Source organism: Lepisma saccharinum, chromosome 3 (assembly GCF_977018435.1).
Source record: "Lepisma saccharinum chromosome 3, izLepSacc3.1, whole genome shotgun sequence".
Lineage (NCBI taxonomy): Eukaryota > Metazoa > Arthropoda > Insecta > Zygentoma > Lepismatidae > Lepisma > Lepisma saccharinum.
In genome coordinates this window covers 20343912-20364654 of record NC_139231.1, presented here as the reverse complement: position 1 = coordinate 20364654, position 20743 = coordinate 20343912, and the positions used below count along the sequence as shown (strand labels likewise).

General features: G+C 38.6%; 1 protein-coding gene across 1 annotated transcript in view; it reads right to left on the bottom strand.

Annotated features, from left to right (window-relative positions):
• Window positions 1-20743, bottom strand: part of Mgtor (nuclear basket protein megator) — a 362060-nt gene that overhangs the window by 137075 nt on the left and 204242 nt on the right. The window contains exons 17-20 of the mRNA XM_083118344.1: window positions 12922-13711; window positions 10344-10931; window positions 2910-3137; window positions 1563-1809 (exon numbers count right to left, since the gene is read on the bottom strand). Of these exons, the coding sequence (XP_082974470.1) occupies window positions 1563-1809; window positions 2910-3137; window positions 10344-10931; window positions 12922-13711 (1853 nt within the window). The remainder of the gene's footprint in view (window positions 1-1562; window positions 1810-2909; window positions 3138-10343; window positions 10932-12921; window positions 13712-20743) is intronic.

Genomic DNA, 20743 nt, shown 5'->3' with positions numbered 1-20743 from the left:
ATTGTGAAATTTCTTAGAACACAGCTCATCCTTTAGTTCAGGAAACATGTAGTAGTACCTTAGGGACAGAACTTGGGAATAAGGTGGATGTCGCATGCTTTTGAAGCCACAAGATTGGATAGCCACTGTGGTAACACCTGTTGTGTTTCTGAGCATCTGTCAACATTCGAGGCACCCAACGATAACTTACCCTTTTTTGATCCCAAGTGACCAGTCAAGATGGTGTGAATGCTACCCTTTGATATGCCAACAATGTCGGCAAGTGTCCTAGTGGTGAATCTCCCATCAGTGTTGATTAGTTATTGCATAGGATCGATAGTTTACTGGATAATGGCTGTTGATGGTCTTCCTACACGTTGTTTATCTACACATGACTCATGACCGTAGTTGAATTCCATAAGCTACTTCTTTATATTGGAACATGGTGCTTTATCCTCCAACGTATGCACCACATCATTGTGGACTTCTTGAGGTGATAAGACATTTTAACCATAGTGATCAAAACTCACAACTCTAAAGGCATTTTCCAATATAGCCTACCCCTAACCTTCCATTATGTACACACATCTAACACAAAAAGTTTATTAGATACTTGAAACTTGCAACACATACAACAAAAGGATACATGATTCATGCTACAAAATTTGCTTCATCAGACACAACCGAAGTGGGTCAGGGCATGAACTTATTTTACACCTCTTATATTTGATATGACATCTGACAACAGATTTTGAAAGTGTTTGCTTTGCTATGTGGAGGAAACAAAGGAGAAGTACACTGATGATTGAGCAAATGTTTTTCTCGAGAGAGGTTTAAAATCAACAACCACCACCCAAAACCTGCATAAAAATGCATCTCAAAATATGACCTACAACATTACATTTTGCAATAAATATTTGTCAATTTCAATCTACAGAGGTGGTATGTTTTCATTGCACATTGCAATATTTCAAGCACTGCAGCATAAAAAAAACTCCACAATATGCACCCTCTCAAGACAAAAATTAGGCTTAAAATGGCAGTACCAGCAAAATTTCATTACCACCTACCTACTTGCATAAACAAGAATGGCAACAACATGTTTAATCTTTCATCTGCAAGAGCTTTCTATGCTCAAGTAAATTGTTTAATACATATCCCATGTTGCATATATGCTGTTACTACAACAGGTATGAAAATATAGTATTTACATGCAAAAGCATGTAATTTTTCATATTTCAGCCCAAAATTCAAAGTTCCCTCGATTCTGAGCATAGCTGCTTACCACTTTGTGCAGACAAATGCAAACAAGCAATTCATACAATTCCCAGTGATCATAGTAGCAGTGTAGCACCACTGTGGTAATTTGAATGGAGAATTGTGTGAAAATTTCTTGAAAATTCCCTTACTTGCACATAAGTGTCAAATTCATGTTGTGTTTTGAATGCATAGTAAAATTTGTACATATTCATGAAAAGGGATTTCAAAAAAAAAAAAAAAAAAAAAAAAAAAAAATGGTTCTCCTAGGCTGAAACCACTTTACGCATCTACCAAAGATATGTAAAGGTCGTGCAAGTTCTTACCTCTATTTTGCTCCAATGCTTCGACCCTCCTTTTGGTGTCCTCCAACTCCTGCACCAGGCTGCCCTTCGACTGCTGGAGCTGCATTATCTTTTGCCTGGCATTTCTAAGGATCTGTTTGGAGCGTTCCTCCTTTTCAGCAGAACTGGATTTCAAGGAATCAATTTCTTTGCGATTACTTTCACACTCTTTCTTCAAATTCTCATTCTCCTTTTGCAAATTTTCTGCTTCCTCCCTTGAAGTTGTAACCTGTAACAAATTGAACAAATTACTAATCCAGCATTTCTTTGTTATTTTCATGATGTGATTTTCTAATCCCCTGCTGCTATCTCTGAAGAACATTTTAATTTAGAAATGCTACATTTATTATATGTAGATTGGTGGCACATTGGACAACTTCAGTGTTTTCAAAGCTGAAGATAATGAAAGCAACAGATCTTAAAAATATAGGAAAGGTTTTTCATATTCGTAACTTGCAATTCTTGCCATTTATATCATTTCCATGTTCTTTTCATAAAAAATAAAAAATACTGGGGATGGAATCTGCCAATATATGCATATTGGTGGATGAGTTTACCAGAATTGCTGTGTAACAAGCTTAAAATGTTTGGAATTGGCAAAAAATATGATAGGAATAAAATAATCATTGCCACCGAAAAACTAAATGATCATTTCCAAAACATATGAGATATAGAAAGTAAAATTAAGGGACATACAATCAATTCCATAAATGCCCATAAAAGTAACAAGTTTTGAGTTCCCTTTTATAACACAGAAAAAGTCAAAACAACAATACATAAAATAAAAATATAATGCAACTGGAGCAGATTAAATTTCTACTAAAATTTAAAGTGTATTGTTACCCAAATCTTATTTGCAAATGCAGGCATTTGTAACACATCCCTGTAAAGTGACACACTGCCAATCATTTGGAAACTAGCTTACACACGTCCTCTGGCTAAAGATTTTCGAGCAATCAGTATTCTCCTCACTTTGTCAAAAGTATTTGAACACATCATGCAGGTGCAAATTTTTAACTATGTACAATCGAAAAAAATATTCACTGTTAAACCCCTTTAAATACCACATCAGCTCTCGCATCATGTGCACTACATACATATGTACAAATTATAATTCATATTTGCCTAAGCCTTCTACATTGCGGCAAGTTCAAAAACCATGAGTCTGAAAAGTTCTCATCCTGAGAGGGGTTAATGTTAATGCTTTATTTCAATGATTGACCACAGCACAGACAGACAAGGAGATGAAAAATAAGAACTTTTCTGCACACATTTAACAAAAAATAAATTATTTAATCTGATATTTCTAAATACAAGCAGCATGTTTACCTGATTACTCAATTCCTTCATTTTATCAGTGTGCTTGGCTTCCGCTTCTTGCAGCTTCTGTTCCAGCTCCTTACGGCTTTCTTCTCGCACTTGCTCCTGACCTTCTGCGGCCATCTCTGCAGCCATGGCACTTGCAGTTTCCATTTTTTCCTCAGATTTCTTCTTCTCATCCTCCAATGCTTTCATCTCTTCGTACTGGATTTTGTATTTTCGGGCAATTTTTCTTATCTGTGAATTGAAGTAAATATTCCCCTTATTATATTATTATTATTAATTTATACAATGTCTAAAACTTTATTCTGTAAATCGGGAGGGAGGGAAGTGGAGGATGTTAAGATGGTCACAATTTTATCCTGTAAACAATGTGAAGCAACTCTCAGCAGGAACAAATTAAATCCCTTTTACCATGACAACATCTGAAACAATCAAAGGTTCTTTAATATCTGATGCTGATTGCAGGATATGGGGTCACAATCTCCTCCTTGGGCATCACTGGATTCAAACTACATCTGGAACTTGGATTTGAACCACTAAACTGTCCCCTCAATGGAAAACAGTTGTCCATAAAGTACATCTGGTAGTGTGATTATGACTCCTTATTGACTACCATATTTTCACATGTACAATGGTGGATACTTTTTTTTTTTTTTGAGTCAGAGATAGGAATACAATGAACATCAACTCTCTCTTTTATTTCTGAGAACATCACTGTAATGTGTGGGCTTGCTGAGCACCCCTTGTGCAATTTACCAATGTGAAATTTTATGGGACATTGGTAGTCACATACAGTGGAACCCCGTTTTTCAGGGGGCCTGTAAATAAAAAAACGTAAAATGCAGGAAAGCATAAGGGAGGGGTGACACTCAAGTGTCAGTACGAAAAGACTTCACAATCAACTTTTAGAGGGTATATTGTGTCAAAAATAATGCATCAATCGTAAAGAAGTATGGTCATAAATTTCTAGGAGAAAACGCAAAACCTGCCGTGAAAATCAGTGGCAGATTAACGTGACCCACTTTAAAGGTAGGGACGGTAGATGGTTGCTTTTATCTGCTGCCTATTAGGTTCAATTAATGCTTCTGATTGTGTAGGAACTTCATTTACTCTGGTAATTAGTTGCTAGTTATGAAGTATCGGGTAATTGGAAGGGGATGATCATTTATAGTTGGACGTTAAGTTTTTATTTACTGTAATCAAAGTGTCCTGGATTCAGTTCACAGTGCATGCAGAATATTTCAGATCCCACTTTAAGCTGCACATGCATCCAGTGCCGATCAGCTCTGTCTTTAACCCCCCCCCCCCCCATTCTTCTATCTCTCTATCTCGGTCAATTTGGAGGTGATGTGATCAGTACCATGCTTGGGCAGCCTTTATCCTCCAGGGTTGCCCCAATGTAAAAAAAAGGTAAAGTGCTCCCCTGTGCTTAGCACCATGCCATGAAGGTGTATAAGGGGTGTGGGGGTAATGTCCAACACTTCTTGTTCTGGTCGTGAGTGGGGGTGATGTGTTCAGCATCATGCCCCTGACCGCCTTTACCCCCCAGGGTTTCCCCCAGGTACCCCATGTCATTCGACACTGGGTGGGTGCCTGGGCCGCTTCCAACGTTACGAAAGTTCCCGGATTTGAACCAGCCAGGATCAAACCCGGGACCTTTAGCATGGTAGTCAGACACGTTACTGACTGAGCCACCGTTGCACCAAGGTGCCCATTTATTTGAGGCTGGGTGAGCTCCAGAGGTGCTTTATGAGGCAGCTTAGATCACCCACCCTGGGAATCGAACCCGGGTTTCCAGTGTGGCAGTCAGATGCCCTACTAACTAGGCCACCATGGCTTCCCAGCGAATGTCACATAATCTGCATGAAAGAAACAGTTCTCTGCCCCATGCAGAATAATACATGTGTCCGAACTTTGACCCCATCCCACAAAAAATTGATTTGACAGGAATATTTTTCAGTCAATTAGTAAAAAATCGCTCATCTGCCCATAGAAAAAAGGAATCACTTTAGCTTATGAATTTTCAGCTTCATTCTGATAACCAAATGAGATGGCATTCGTGAAAAAACTTCAGATTAAAAATAATGTACAGGGAAACATAGACTCGATCCAATTGTATTTCCTTAGGAATCTAAACGACTTCCCATTACAGAAGGAGTGCAGTTCTTATTGAGTATCGGATAGCGGACGTTGGCAAATCCCTCTTATTTTTTTCCATTCCAAACCTCCAAGACAAGAAAAAAGGAAAAGTTTTCACAAACAAGCACTCTCCCCACTTTTCTTTTTCGTTCCAATTAACTAGGAAATCTGTTTGGGCAAAGATGCGAATGGTGATCGGAGGGAAGAGGACAAACTTTTATCTTGTATAAATTCTAAGGAAGGCACCATTTAGCAAGAATTGGTTTCGCAACAGTGCACTTGTTGTTTGATAGTGAGGTAGAAGAATCTGCCCATTGTATCTTTGCCGGGAATGTAAGAAGTGCCCTTTTCCCTTCCTATCCATCAAGGTGGGACAAATGCAAGTTGTGCCCCCCCCCCCACCCACAATACCACTGAACTGTGCCTCTTCGCTCCCTCCTCTCGCATGAAAGCCTAACATCTGGAAGTTCAAGGTCCCGTGGTGAATGAAAGAGCTGCGAAAGAAAGGAAGAAGTCGCGTGGTCAACAGAACAGGTTTCTGTCAAATTTTAAGACATCGTCACGGTTCAGAAAACGGAAGTTCGAGCGAACGTAAGATCGGGGTGAATGTCCTATAATTTAACATGGTCTTTTGCCGGGGCCTGATTGGATGAACATATTAAGAGGGAAAACGTATAATGCTGGAACGTAAAATCGGAGTTTCACTATATTTATGGTGAATAAAACAATCAAGATTTCAGTAGAAAAACTTGACATATTTCAGGATCAAATAGGTATATAAAATGGAAGTATGGTGTTAAAATAATGAATAAAAACCTAAATTTAATTTAAAAACTATACCTATTACACAAAATGAACATTTCATATAACATTTATATAGTTATCAGAGTAGTAAGTTTATTCCTATTTTTGCTTCTCAAATATTTACAGCAAAATTAATCAATTTTCTATGATTTGCATTATTCACAGGATAATTCAAACCTCAGTAAATAAACCCTAAATTTCATGTTTATTTCACATTTTGAAGTTCGTTTAGCATTATTTTGTGAGAAAATATGGTAGCTGAATGCACCTCACCCCATTAAAAAAAAATGGAAAATTAACACTACACTGTGTGTTATTTGACATATCATGTTTTCGTTAGAAATGAAATATGCATGCCCCTAGACATTGGTCCCTTTTCATGCTCATGTCACAGCAAATGGGAGGCTGAATTTGTTGCAGCCAATAATTTTGGAAGAACGCTCTGTGGCAACTCTACTTGAATGCAAAATGTAATATAGTGATGCATTTAAAGATCCAGAATGGGACTTCATAAAGGACTTCCCTGATAGAAAACATTAAATATACTGAGCAAGGCTATATTTACATAACAAGCACTTTACATGTAACATTTCCACCCTCTATTAGGGTCTTCTTCAAAATATATGCAGAAAAAACCTGATATGCAAGAGTCTGAGTGGAAACATTACATGTAAAGTGCCATTTATGCAAATAAAGACTGCCTTGGTTGGCATATTTAGTGTTTTCATAACATAATCACGTTACCATAGGACTTCTCTACACAGGCAACTGTACAAATAATGACACCAAAGTGATATCTAGCCCACTGGTATTGATACTTTGGCATTTCAGCATTCAAATCTTCCACTGAATTAGTATAAACCATTGAACTCAAAACAATCTGACAATGGTTTCCTCTGTAAACTTTCTTAAACTAGCCATTTAATTAACAATAAAGAGGTTGTTCGCTTTATATCAGACCATTGTCGATTTGGTGCTGCCACCTGGCATATCATGCTGGAACTATGGGTCTGCTGGCGGGAGCAGTGTTGTGTCTGACCTTGTAGGTGCGCGAGTGTTGGTAGTGAATGTTATCAAATAGCGCCGAAAATCAACCGGTATTGGAAGGGTTACGTAATGGCCCTTTTCCATGCTGTTTTGATACGTATGCATTGTGAACCTGTATGAAAGGTACCTGGCCGGTTCCAAATGGAAGAAAGTTGTTACAATGGATGAATCATATGTCCATCTCACTGCTGGTGGTCACATTCGGGTGATCACATACCGTGACATTGACGGCAAGGGGCACAGTAACTTTGTTCGCCAGTGCACGGAAAGTTTCTCTCGTGGCTTTATGGTTGAGACGGGATTCGGATACGAGGGTAAGTTGATGATATGTAAGATGGACAAAAACGTGAAGGTGAATGCCAGATACTTCCAAGACTCCATTCTGACACCTATCTATCAGAGACACATCCCACGATTGTATGGAATGGATGCGAACCAGGTGATGATACATATGGACAAGGCTTCGAGTCATACCGCCAGAACATCACTACGTTTTTATCAGGAAATGGCAGAGGAATTAGGAATTCGTGTCATTCCATTTGAAGACATTCCTGTGAAAAGCCCAGATGCCAGTCCAATGGATTTTTGCGCATTTGGACTGTTGAAACCATGTCTTCAACATCGCCGCCCGCGCACCATGGATAGTCTATGGAAAGCTTGCAGGGAGGAGTGGGAAAGAATTCCCATGCCTGACCTGCACCGGAGCTTGCTGCAATGGAAACTGCGATGACGGGCGATAGTCCACAATGCTGGGGATCCAATAGAACATGATCGGTGGTGGCAGCGATCTTAAGGTGGGTACCCGTCAAACATGGTCGGATATAAAGCGAACGACCTTCTGTATATATATATATTTTTTAAATATTGTCTCTTAAAACATATGCAAATGCTAATCATACTAGAAGAAATGTTGTTTGATGTGTAAATTACTCTTCATAAAATGACTACTATGGCAATATGGAACAACTGCAAAGCATATTAACAGATATCATGCATGATTTCTAGAATCACATCATGATTATACAGGGTGGACAACACAAAAGCAGCCCAGCTTATGTTTTCATTACATAAAAATTGTCTTCTTGAATTTCATGTTCAAATGTAGGTGTGTGAAGCTCACATGGCCAAATCCTCTTATTCCCTCTTTACACGATGTGCAGTCTTCAATAGGCGGCCATTGTACTCTGTGGGCCAATGTTTCACTCAGTGGTATTTTTATATAACATTGATATCCACAATACCGAAACATCTAAATATTTCAATTTGAAGTTTCAATTGTACTGTTATCTAGAAGAGAATCAGAGAATCATGTTGTTCTTTCATAAAAGCTAAAACAGGAATCCCACAGCACAATGGAGTCTGTAGTTCTTAACCACTGAGGAACTGAAAATAAGCAAGCTTGAACAGTGTTGCTGTATTCCTTACGTAGAAATTAAGTCAAGCACAACATTGTTTATGATGACAAGTATACCAGGGACAGTACCTGGGAGGTGAATGATGAGAGATTTCGTCTGCTGATTAACATGGAAAGCAAATATGTTCAACAACCAATAAAAAGAGTAAAGTTCCTACTTTATACAACTTGCTGGTTACCTGTGTGTGCCCAAGTATAGGGATGGTATTGATGTGATACAAGACGACACCTGGCAAAGACTCTGTCTGAAGTTGCAAATGACTGTCTCATTCTTCGTATCACCTCGATTTGTAAACATCAGTCTAGGTCTCGAAGGCAAATATAAGTCTCGATTTAGTATAAGCAACATATACAGTGTGTCACAGCATAAACTTATTTGTGATATTCTGTTCGATGCATCATTTCAACGCTACGAGCAATGACAATGCCAGAAGAGGGCAACTACCCCCAACCCCTGTCCAACCCCCTCCCCCAGCAAAAACGTAAAACCAGATAAATAAATATTATTCTTTAACGAATTTTAGTGTGGTTTGAATCCAACAGCTCCCTTTTAACAAGCCATTACCCTTCCGTCTTTCTTATTTCATTCACATCAATAGCCTCTTTGCAGATGAGTTTTTTATGCCTTTCAGATTCAACTTCGTTTCATTTGTATCGTATTTTCGAAAGATATGCATTCTCATGACCACAGTTCCTTAAAATGTGAATTTTTGGTCCCTACAGCATTCTTTCACAACATGTAGCCTATAGGTATAGTTGTCATGATAGTTGACAATAGGAACTAAAAAGAAAACTGTGATACATCATAGGTGTCATTATCGAATCATAATTAATCATAAATTTCAATACAATATAAGTGCAAGTTTCAACTTTTGTATTCTTATTTATGATTATGTTAATGAAAGATAAGAATTTACCACGTTAAAGTGCTAAGAAACCGAGGATAAAATCTCTTTCAAATTGAAATGCATAGTGATACACCACCAATAACAACATAATTAAGCCTTGTTTCCATATTAAATACACTAAAGTTGCTGACCAAGGCAGTTTATTAAAAATTAAAAATACTTTACACTGTAAATGTGTAAAGTGTTCTTGATTGTTAATAAACTGCCTTGGTCAGCAACCACCAATCTCACAGATTTCTGAAGAAAGGTCCCACACTGCCATGTATCGATCATTCTTTTTTCTTATCAAAGCTCGACAAAGGGAAAGGCTATAATTTCCATCCTGCTTCTACTCCCTGGTGGATGTGTGTATGGAGAAGTTCGGACCTACAGCATCATGAGGTGATGTGGTGAAAGCGAGCAGGGGTGAATGTGAATTCAGTACTGTTTTGTTTGTTTTGTACTGTCTACTGTTGCTAAGTACTGTCAAGCACAACACAATGCATGTAGAAACCAATATCAAAATGTATTTTAATATGGACAAATTTAGGAACAACGATACCAACATATCAAATATTGATGTCGATATTTCAATCTGCTTCAGGGAAATATGACTTGCCCAACACAATGAAAAGAACAAAATCAGGATTATTTAGCAAGGGTCAATCTGGTTCAAGGGTTCATTGCCCATCTCCTGTCCTCTGATGCAAGCAACAAAGATAGAATTCCAAGTCAAGAAGTTGGTCCCATGGATTTATCTAATAAACTGCAATGGAATGGGTGGCACACGTTATCATCACGGAAATCTTGAAATTCAAGAGCAGAAATTCTTTTGAGCAAGCACAGTTAAGAATACCTAAATGAACCCCTTTAATTGTTGGGACTGAAATTGTTGAACATGTAACTCAAAAAATCGTATTAACTGAAATACAATAGTACACAATCTTAGGGTAATTGGCAGGGAACACCAGGAAAAAAAAGTACCAATTAAACGTAATATCGCAAAATGTGTAACGCCTTCACTGTACTAGTTCTTTCCAGTTAAATCCCTTTCAATTATTGTACACCACAAAAAGTCGATTGTAGATCCTTACTTACAGTTGAGTTGAACCCCTCCCTTATGTTTCCTTAAATATAAAGACATCTCACCTGCACTTCTTTGTTCCTCACATCTGTTAAGATGACTTCCTTTGCACCAAGTTCTTCTGTTAACTTGGCCACATCCTCATTCCTTTTCTGTACCAGATTATTTGCATTGGTCAAATCTGATTGCATCTTGTTTATCTGTTGCTGTAATTTTTGAATTTCTTCCTGATGACGTCTGATTGAATCAGCCTGAATGCCAATTTGTTGCTCTGCATGTTCCCTTGCCTGTCTCAGACGGCGATTTTCTTCTTGAATTCTCTGGATTGTTTCTCTCTCTACCGTCAGCTGCTTCTGAAGATTGTCTCTCTCCTGTTGCAGCTTCTTGTAGTCTTCAGGACTCAATCTGTTTGCTCTTTCAACAAGAACGTTAGCCCTGTTCCGCCATCTTGTAGCCTCTGCTCGCAAAAGTTGATTATCTGAAGACAGAGAGTCTACCTTCAAAGCGAGGTCACGGTTCTTCTCTTGCAGAGGACCCAGCTCCTCTTCCAGTTTCTCTACACGTGCCCTCAGCTCATAGGTCTCTGTGCAAAATTTATCACGCTCCTCTCTCAGCACCCGGTTGCTATCAGTTATGGCATTCAAAGTCTCTATCTATAATATTAAGAAAAAACAAGTATTATAAATTAGTAATCTTCATACTAGGTTCATTTTAAAACAATATTCATTGATTGATTTGGTTAATTTTACTTTGTATTTCTGCCCCTTATGGCTAATCGCGAAGATGAGGACTATTACTATTTAATAGGGATGTGTCGAAGCCGATTACAGATGTATGAAAATCGGCCGAAATTAACACATCGGCATCGGTATCGGAATCGGCAAAAATCCGATATTTAAACCAGTACAGATTATACTAGAGTTTTTACCTTCTAATAAGTTTTATATTCTAGTTTTGTAAGATTTATTGAAATTTTGGTTATGATTCGTCATTATTGTAGAGTTATTGTAATAAAATTATTGCAAACTCATTCAGAGGATTAGCCTAACTATAAATCGGAAATAAAACAGTACATTGCTGAACCAGGATCTGTTGTTGTATTGGAAATTCAAAAATGAATATTCAAACCTGAAGCAAGTCCTGAGAAAATACTTGGGAATACCTGCTGCATCAGTATTCAGTGATTGAGTGTTCAGTGTTGCTGAACAGATTTGAGATAAGAGAAGAAGTAGGTTACTTCCTGAAGTGCTTCCAAATCTCGTGTTTCTGAAGTTGAATCTGGCAGAACAGGAATTCATTTTGCATTTCAAAGAACTGCTTGTGTACTAATGTTTAATCTCTTCAGAATCCATGTTCTTCTTAAAGGTTCACATAACATTTTGTAGATGCATATGTACATTCGCATCTCTTGAGAATATATATGTATATACATATGATATGCAATAGAAATGTACATAGCAAATTTATTTTTATCATGCTGAAAATAACATCCCATTTCTGTTTAATAATCTTATGTATCGGAATCGGTTAAATATCGGCATCGGTATCAGTTCCAAAAATTATCGGTGAGTACATCGGCATCGGTAACTTTTCAGCTTCGTCACATCCCTACTATTTAATATTTGACCCAGTTTATGCTTACATTTGTCTTCTGAAATTTTGGATCCGTTTCATTTCCACACTTTCCAGGTTCACAAAAGTGAAGGTGCTAAAGAAATTACACAGGAATATAAAACAGGTTCTGACTTGAATCTTGAAGTCATAACACATGAACGCTTGCAATTGTCATTTGAATTGCTAATTGCCACAACGATGGAACTACTTTGAGTAATCAACAGGATTAAACAATAAATATCATGTAGTGAGAGGCATCTGTACCTAATTGCAACAGAATACTTCTATTTACGATTCTCACTTCATATCAGAATTATAGAAATATAGGTGAAAACTTTAATCATGTGTTACAACAACACACACCATGGGAGATGCTATGGCTATCTGACACCATGTGTCAAATTTAATTTGAACCTGAGGTAGTGGGATAGACAATGTATACCCTAGTTGGATGATATGACTTGGAATGGCACTGCAATAATCTGTTTCTCTTCACCTGGTTTTCATCACTCAATTTTAAATCGTGTATTTTTTGCACCTTAAATTTCCTGCACATCTTGAGAATTCTTACAAGTGTTAACACAACGTCAAAGATAGCTTATATATACATTTCCATGAAATCACTAGTTGATTGGTTTAACTTAAGGTAGTTATGGGGTCGACACCTGGTGGAGGCACATAATGGTTCGGATTCCACTTTAAACTGTAGGTCCAGTCCCAATTAGCCTTACTGTGCATAAAGTGGACTTAAAACATCAAATCAATCAATCAATAACTTAAGGTACTAAGATTCCAGGTAAAAGTCAACTACGTAATCAAAGGGTCCCAGGTTTGATCCCAATGAAGGCACAGAGCAGTTTAGATCCTACTTCAAACAGTAGGTCCAGTGGCAATTAACCTCTACCTCTGTGCATAAAGTGAACTCATACAATAAACAAATGAACTCAACAACTGATTGGCATTTGAAACTTATAAAACTTCTTCTTAAGTATATGCTAGCATTTTATAAAGTAATGGAAGCATTCAAACCTTTCTTAGCAGTTCACTGTGTTTGGCTGTAGTCAATGCGGATACTTCAGACTTCTCCCTTTCAACTTCCAAACACTTTTTAGCATCTTCGACTTGCTTCTTCATGAACTCTTGATTGGCTGTGAGACGCACATTTTCTGCTTGAATAATATCAAATTTGCTGAGTGCAATGTTCTTCTCCTGCCTCAGATACTTAATGATCTGCATCAACTGTTCAGATGTCTTGGCCTCCTCTTCTGGTGCTGCAGATGGAGCCAAATGCGACGATTCCAAGCTTGCAACTCTGGAACTCAACGACTCCAGCTGCTCATGAAGAAGAGAGTTCTGCTCCGTCAAGTCTTTCAGCTGCTGTTTCTGCTCGTCAATCTCGTTCGAATAAGCTTTCTCGCGATCTTCCCAGTGAGCTTTGCCGGAGCTCAAGGCAGACTCAGCATTCTCTCTGGACAGCTGTAACTGTGCAAGTTCGTCCGCTCTCTTGGAGAGTTCCTCCTTGATGGAGGAGAGGGCCTGGATATCTGTCGAGTGTAGGACAACTTCGTGCGCATATTTGTCTTCTGCAGCACGCATCCTATCCATAGCTTCAACGAGATCTGTTTGCGCTGTTGCGGCATTCCTTTTAGTTTCAGACAACTGCTCTTGAATATTCTTCAACTCTTCCCTCGCTTCGGACAGATTCCTTTGAAGATCTGCCATAACCTTGTCAGTCTCTTCACGATATCTGGCACTCTCTCCTTCAAGTGTTTTGCACTGCTCTTCCAGCTTCTCTTTTGCTTCTTTCAGGGTCTTCATTCTGAAGATGGAAAAATCAAAGAATGATTGAAATTAGGAAAGAAAAACTCAAAGTATAAACAAAAAATATATACATATATCTTTTGTAAAATTTAAGTCCATTAGCTTCCATAAGTTCAATATTTAAATTCATGTTCTCTGTGTTTATTACGCTACGAGTTGTATTATTTTTAAGATTAATTTTTTCATTGTTACCACTGTATTTTTATAAAGAAACGGCCAAAGAGTACTTATTCTAGGGTATTGTGAGTTTGTAGCTACAATATCTATATTTCCATTTCCATCTACTTGACAGGGAGGAAGGTGTAATGAATACTCTGAAGGCAATGGCATATGCAACTGCTGTACGCAATGATGGAGCTTATGATTCTAGTGCTTTTGGTAGCTGATTCCACAGCCTTACAGCTGATACAGAGGAAGAGTTTGAGAAGAAGTTTAATTTGTGGACAGAGGGAAAGACAGATGATGAGCCACATTGAAATTCATGACAGGGCACAGGAAAGTGATCTGAGACTGAGTTGAGAACTTTGTAAAGTAAAATGAGAGAATGCACTGTTCATGTTTCTGGCATAGCCACCTCAGCTTGAGAAAGTATGATGATGGGTGGTATCTTTGTTGTAGAAATTGTATTCAAGTTGCACACTATCGACATCTACTTAGAATATAGTAAAGAATTCCGTCTTGAACAAGAGACAGGGTATTAATAAGAAGAAAAATAAAATGTACAAGATTTGCAGATGATTGTTTGTTTCAATTGTTGTTTTAGATGGCCTAAACAGGACTGGGCTTACAGTTTAATGTGGGATCCAAAACCAAGGGAAAAAAGGAAAATTAACATGAGAATTCAAGGCAAAAAAGCTGAATAAGTTGAAGCCTCATATGCCTAGGACATGCATATATCATAAGAAGTGACATAAGCCATATACAAGACCTGGCCTGAGGAAGAGGCTAATGAAGTGTTTTGTTTGTAGTGTTGTGCTGTGTAGTACAGAAAATTAGACAATACAAACAGGTAAAGAAAATAAGCTGGAAGCTGATCCATGTGTCCATGGCAAAGAATGGAAAATGTGAAATGGAGAGAAAAGTATGAAATGTAACTATGCTGGAAAGTATTGGTAGAAGAAAGGGGAATGCTGGAAGTGATCGTGGAAAGAGAAAGAAATTGACTGGCTAACAAGGAACAGCTTACTAAAAGACACGCTGGGGGGGGGGGGGGGAGAAGGTATGATTAATGGGGAACAAAATCTGAGCAAGAAGAAATCAGTTGATAGATGATACAGTGGAACAAATATTTTATAACATTTTGCTATACCAGGCCCATGAAGACTGAATATGCAGAGTGGCACATATTGTATCTACCACTATCAGTTGGCAACCCTGTCGGAACGCACGTGCGCATGTGCAGAATTCTCCAATGCTTAGGCAGATGAAAGTCTGGCAATCAGTCTGCCATTGAATGTTCACTTGTTCAGACACTAATCGTGGCAGTGGAGGCATTCATCCAAACGGGTTCAATTCAGGTGACAGCACACACAGCAACGATGGTCCAATGAGGGTTGCATCAACCCATGCCAGAATGTCAAAACATGATACAATGGGTCAGACAATAGAGTGTCAATGTCAGCATGCAGCAACAAAAGTCTCCAGGTCAGAGGAGGCAGATTCTCTGGCATCCTGATGCTTTTCAGTGCAGTGCCTGCTTCGTCTCCCATAAGGAACCATTCGGATGAATGTCTCCACTGCCACGATTCATGTCTGAACAAGTGAATATTCCACGGCAGACTGATTGCCAGACTTTCATCTGCCTAAGCATGGTAGACTTCTGCACATCTGCACCTGTGTTCCGACAGGGTTTCCAACTGATATTGGTAGATACAATATGAGCCATCCTGAATATGCAGGAAAAATGTCAAATCCGACAGCATAAAATTGATGATACACTACATTAACCTTTAGTGGACAAGACACACTGGGGATGAGGGGAGGGGGGAATCAAGAAAAACAAAATTGAGGTTACCTGTAGATTGTTCAAATAGTTCATAATCAGCCAAGGGTTATGCTTTATTTTGCCATTATGCACTAGAATACCATATTGGACCACTTTCGTTCAAAAATAGTCGATCGAATCTCCCATGCTCGAACTTGATACGTTCGAATATATAGAATATCAAATATAATTTCAATGGGACAATAATCGTACAATTATATGTATAAAAATTCATATTGATATTTTGCTATGTATTGGTAAGATAGACTAACTATGTTCACTTCAGTTTCAATTTCACTGTCATTCACTTCACGATCCATATTTGAAGGCCCACTACTAAAGAACAATTACAGTTACATGTGAACTACTGGGCTTCGAGCGACTGATCGTTTGAATGTTTGAGCATTATTCGCTCGAGCGAAGAAACCGCAAACCATCTAGCATCATTCGTGTGAGCGAATTATTAGACGATCATGCAAAAAAGGCCTCGATGCAGCACTCTATTATGCACCCTCAACAAACCCTCTATGGAAAAGAAGACAAGTCCAAATTGAATGTTATTCCAATGAACATTAGCAACAGCCTCTGTTTCAATAATACATTATTAGAGCCACGTATTTATGGTGAATAGATGATCAAGATTTTGGCACAAAAAATGGGCACAGTGCAGGATCCAAATTGGTATATAAAATAGAATTTTGAGGTTAAAATGATGAATATAATCCTTAATTTGATTTTAAAACTATACTTATGACACAAAATAAACTTTTCCCTTCTAATAGTACATTTAGGTTAGATTAATAAGTTTATTCCTGTGTAAAGAAGTCCGGTTTTGCTTCTCAAATAATTTCAGATAAATTAATCAATTTTCTTTTATTTCCATAACTCAGAGGATAATTCAGACTTCATAAAGTGTTGTGTTTATATAGTGGAACCACAGACAAAAAAAACCTGCATAGACCCGCAACTCCTGTGCACCGTACTCCCGTGAGGCAGGGAGGGGAGGGTGAATCATGCTTCCTTATGGGCCGAGCTGAACGAATCGAGGGGAAGGTGTGCAAATGATTTTAGCCGAAGGTTCTTTGTTTGTGGTCGCTCTATAAATAAACTCAAAATTTCTGGTTTTACAGTTTGCACTTGGTGATAAGTAAAGCCCAGACCTTTAAGTGCTGTGCATACAAAAAAAAAATAATGTTGGGCACTTCCAGATATGGAGGCTCTCATCTTACATATCACACCTAAACATGAATTTTGCATTGAGTGAATTAAAGTAAAAATGTACGATTATATGTGATGTTCTGTAAATCGAGAGATTTTTTGGAACAAAGTATTTCTCAATCCCTCTTAACAGCAAGAGTTGTTTTGTGTCCACTCCTTTAAACTAATTTGTGCATCCATAAAGCAACTGGAGGAAGGAGAACTACCAGACTCTCAACAGTGGCAGATCATCACAGAAACCAAGGACAGTTTTCAAGGATTTGCTCTTCACAAACTGGAACAAAGTTTGACCAAAAATCCGGACATATTAAGAGTTGTAAGTGGTGACGGATTATAATTATTATTAGAGGGAAAGGATTTTTCTGAAGTTTGCCCCTTCTGTATCTGTTGACATAGAGAGGTCCTCTCCACATACAAACACTTCCTGACTGATAAACGATTAAGCTTTGTGTTTACCAACATAGAAAGGTACAAATAATTCAGTAAAACTCATTCATTTTGTATTAAGAAACGAGTGTCAGGAATGAATGAAGGTAAGAACTCAAGAATTCTCTACTAGCAAGTGTATATGTAATCAAAATACAGTCAACTCTCAATTCAACGACCTTTCACAGTTCCCAGGAAAAGGGTCGTCATTTTGAAGGGGTCGTTATTAGAATTTGCACCAATTTTCAGCTTAAAGGGAGCTCAAACAGACACAAAGATGCCTAGGAGATATTAACACCATTTATCCTAGTAGTTATACAACCTGTTATGCACAGGATGCGTGTTGTGAGAAGGAAAATTGAACATGAAAAAGTTTTCACAAAAGAGAATTTAAAATAATGTTACTTTGTTTCAATTGTGCACAGTCGTTGCTTAATCGGGCAGAATGAACGTTGGATTTTATATGGGTTTACTGGAGCATCGTCTGTTACAAGATTAACTGGTAAGATTAGATCTCTCGGGAGAAACAACACAACCTCTCTAGATACCAGACAAAAAAAAAAAAATAAAGGCAGGGCTGTAATTTTCGTTCTGGTTCAGCTGTGTAAAATACATCGTAAAAAAAAGTCACTTTTCTTTGCTTCAACCAACTTCATTCACCCTCCTTCCCCATTCAAGGGAGCAGTCCAAACTCCTTCCTTGACTTGCATTGTAATCCAGCGTGAAAAAGAAAACTCGCAACTTGCGATCTGTTTTCACCCAATTCGTATTCTAGGACACGTCATTAAACAGGGTGGCAGACGATAATCATTCGGGTTTGGAATTGAATTTCACTTTAAACTGTATATTTAGTCCCGATTAGCCCATCAGCATAAAATGAACTGAAAACAAGCTTTATGAAACTGCACATTTTCACATATCAAAATGGTAGATCGTTATTTAATCTCACCTTAATGGACGATTTGATGTTGGATTTAGGAGTATTCTCGATGTCAAACACCCACCCCTCCAAACGTTTTCCCCTTGAATAATGTATTTTTAATCGGTCTCAGCGACCATTCCCTACTTTGAACACTTTTTTTTTTCCCACATGAATGGTTCTGAAGAAAAGCGGATGAAATTTAAATTTACAGATTTGCTTATCAGAAGGTGCAGAACATGAAGTTATTTTAACTCTTGTTTTCCTTTCTGAAGATCGTTATCGTCAAATCAAAACAGCTTCGCGAGATTCAAAACAATAACTTTTTCCTTCCCGCTGGATGAGTCATCGCTGTTATCGGCAAGCAAGGGCTTTGCAGATGCTAGACACAACACTGGCATCGTAAAAACAAGGAGACCGGCTGGAAGTTCGAGCAACAGGTGGCGGAAGAGAAAAGTCCCAGCATTTTAAAGATGACGCAACTGTCGAAGACTGAACTTTTAACAGCAGCCAGCGTAAAGAAGAAAGAAATGACCCTTGCTTTACGTTTTACCATGCAACAGACAATAATACGGGCAATATTTCCTATGCAGACAACAGCATTAAAAAAATAAATAAAAAAAAAATAACCTGAATTCTGCAAATATCAACATTGCCGTGCACACCACTTGCGGAGAATGAGCTCGGGAAAGGGGGGAGGGTCACTTTTTTTTACTTGTTCCATGGTTTTTGTTCGTTCTCAAGAATATATCCAGAACTGGTTGCCCCATTTTAGACGTCAAAGGAAAGGAAGAGGGGTGGTTCCTTTTCCACCCTCGCCTGTAATCAGCCCGCATCAGCAAGAAAATCGTGGCTCAATCAGCATCGCCCCCCCCCCCCCTTTACCTTTGATGACAGGAAATGAGGGAGAAGTCAGTCAGCCAACGGAACACTTTTTTGGCAGATATTACGACATCGACACAATTAGGAAAACGTATGAAGTGGGAAACGGGAGTTATGATGCACGTAAGATCGAAGTAAACTTTTGTGGAAACCTGGATGACAATGCATTAAGCGGGTTGACGATCTTTAGTTCACCTATGTGGTTTTGATTATCTCTAACAGTTTCGCTTTTTTATGAAGTGTTGCAGGGAACAAAGAACACGTTTTGAATGAAAGCGGTTACCGGAAGTTGTCGGCTACAAGGCCGAAAGTTGCTCACTCACGGGAACATGCTGAACTCTGGGTCAGAGCTGGACATATGGGCCAGACTTCCAGGCACCACGCATCTGTATTTTCGAACATTCCTGCGATCTTATCTCTCAAGGTGGTGTATTTATCGATGAAAGAGCTTGACCTGCCATACACATTGGCAAAAACTGCAAGTCCAGCAGTCATTTCGGCCTCTAGCACCCTCCCCCGCGAGTTTTCAGCAGCTCTTAGGACAAGGAAACAAGTCAAGTCGATTTAAAATAACATCCTAGCACATTCGATCTTCTCTTCTCACGTATCCAAGAGCAAGCATGGCAAAACAAGTCTGGCTCGTTGGGTAGCAGCAGTCGGGTGCGGGGTAACATTGGTGCACTTGAGGGAGGGGAGGCCAGGTGCTATTGGATATCACTCAAGCATGGTGTGGTAGTGTGTATTATTAGTTCAGACCTAATTGTGAGAGGTAGAACGCTCGTAAAGGGAATGAGTGGAGGAAAAAACAACACATTTTTCGGCCGTTTTCCTTCAATTTTTCAACTTTTTTTTTCCAAATTTTTCTAAATTTTTCACGGTTCCCGGGAAAAGGGTCGTTACTTCGAGAGGGTCCTTATACCCGGGGTCGTAGAATCGAGAGTTGACTGTATTAGAACTGGAAAGACAGTGCCTGCAAAGTCAAATAGAGATGGGGATTGCTCTTGTAAGAAGAAATGTAGTACGAAATTCAGTGTAAATGACAAGGAACACAGTTTGAATACTTTGCGAGGGTTTCAAACGAAAAATGTGCAAGACACATTTTAAATGGGACTCATTGACCGTAAATCACCAGCACGTAGGCGTTCGAAAAGTGCAGTTTCACTTAAACGTGATAGCATCTTTGTTTACCACGTAATGAAAGGCACTGAACATGTACCTGTGTGTAAAAAGGCATTTTCAATTTTGTACGGTATCACAAATAAAGCACTGTTTAGGTTAACTTCATTGATTACATCAGCTAAACTGGCCGTTGATAATAGAGGGAAGCATGGTTACCGAGGAAATGCCATCCCTGATGATGTTTGTGCAATGATCGATGAACATATTAAAGGATTACCTTTACACCAAACACACTTCAGTAACAGAACAATAAAATATTTGAGTGCTGACCTAAATATTACAACCTTGTATGAGCTCTTCTGTAAAAAACACCCAACTCTGGCCAAGCTAGTGAAAGTTCCCGGGAAAAGGGTCGTTACTTCGAGAGGGTCGTTATACCCGGGGTCGTAGAATCAAGAGTTGACTGTATATCTTAATTTATC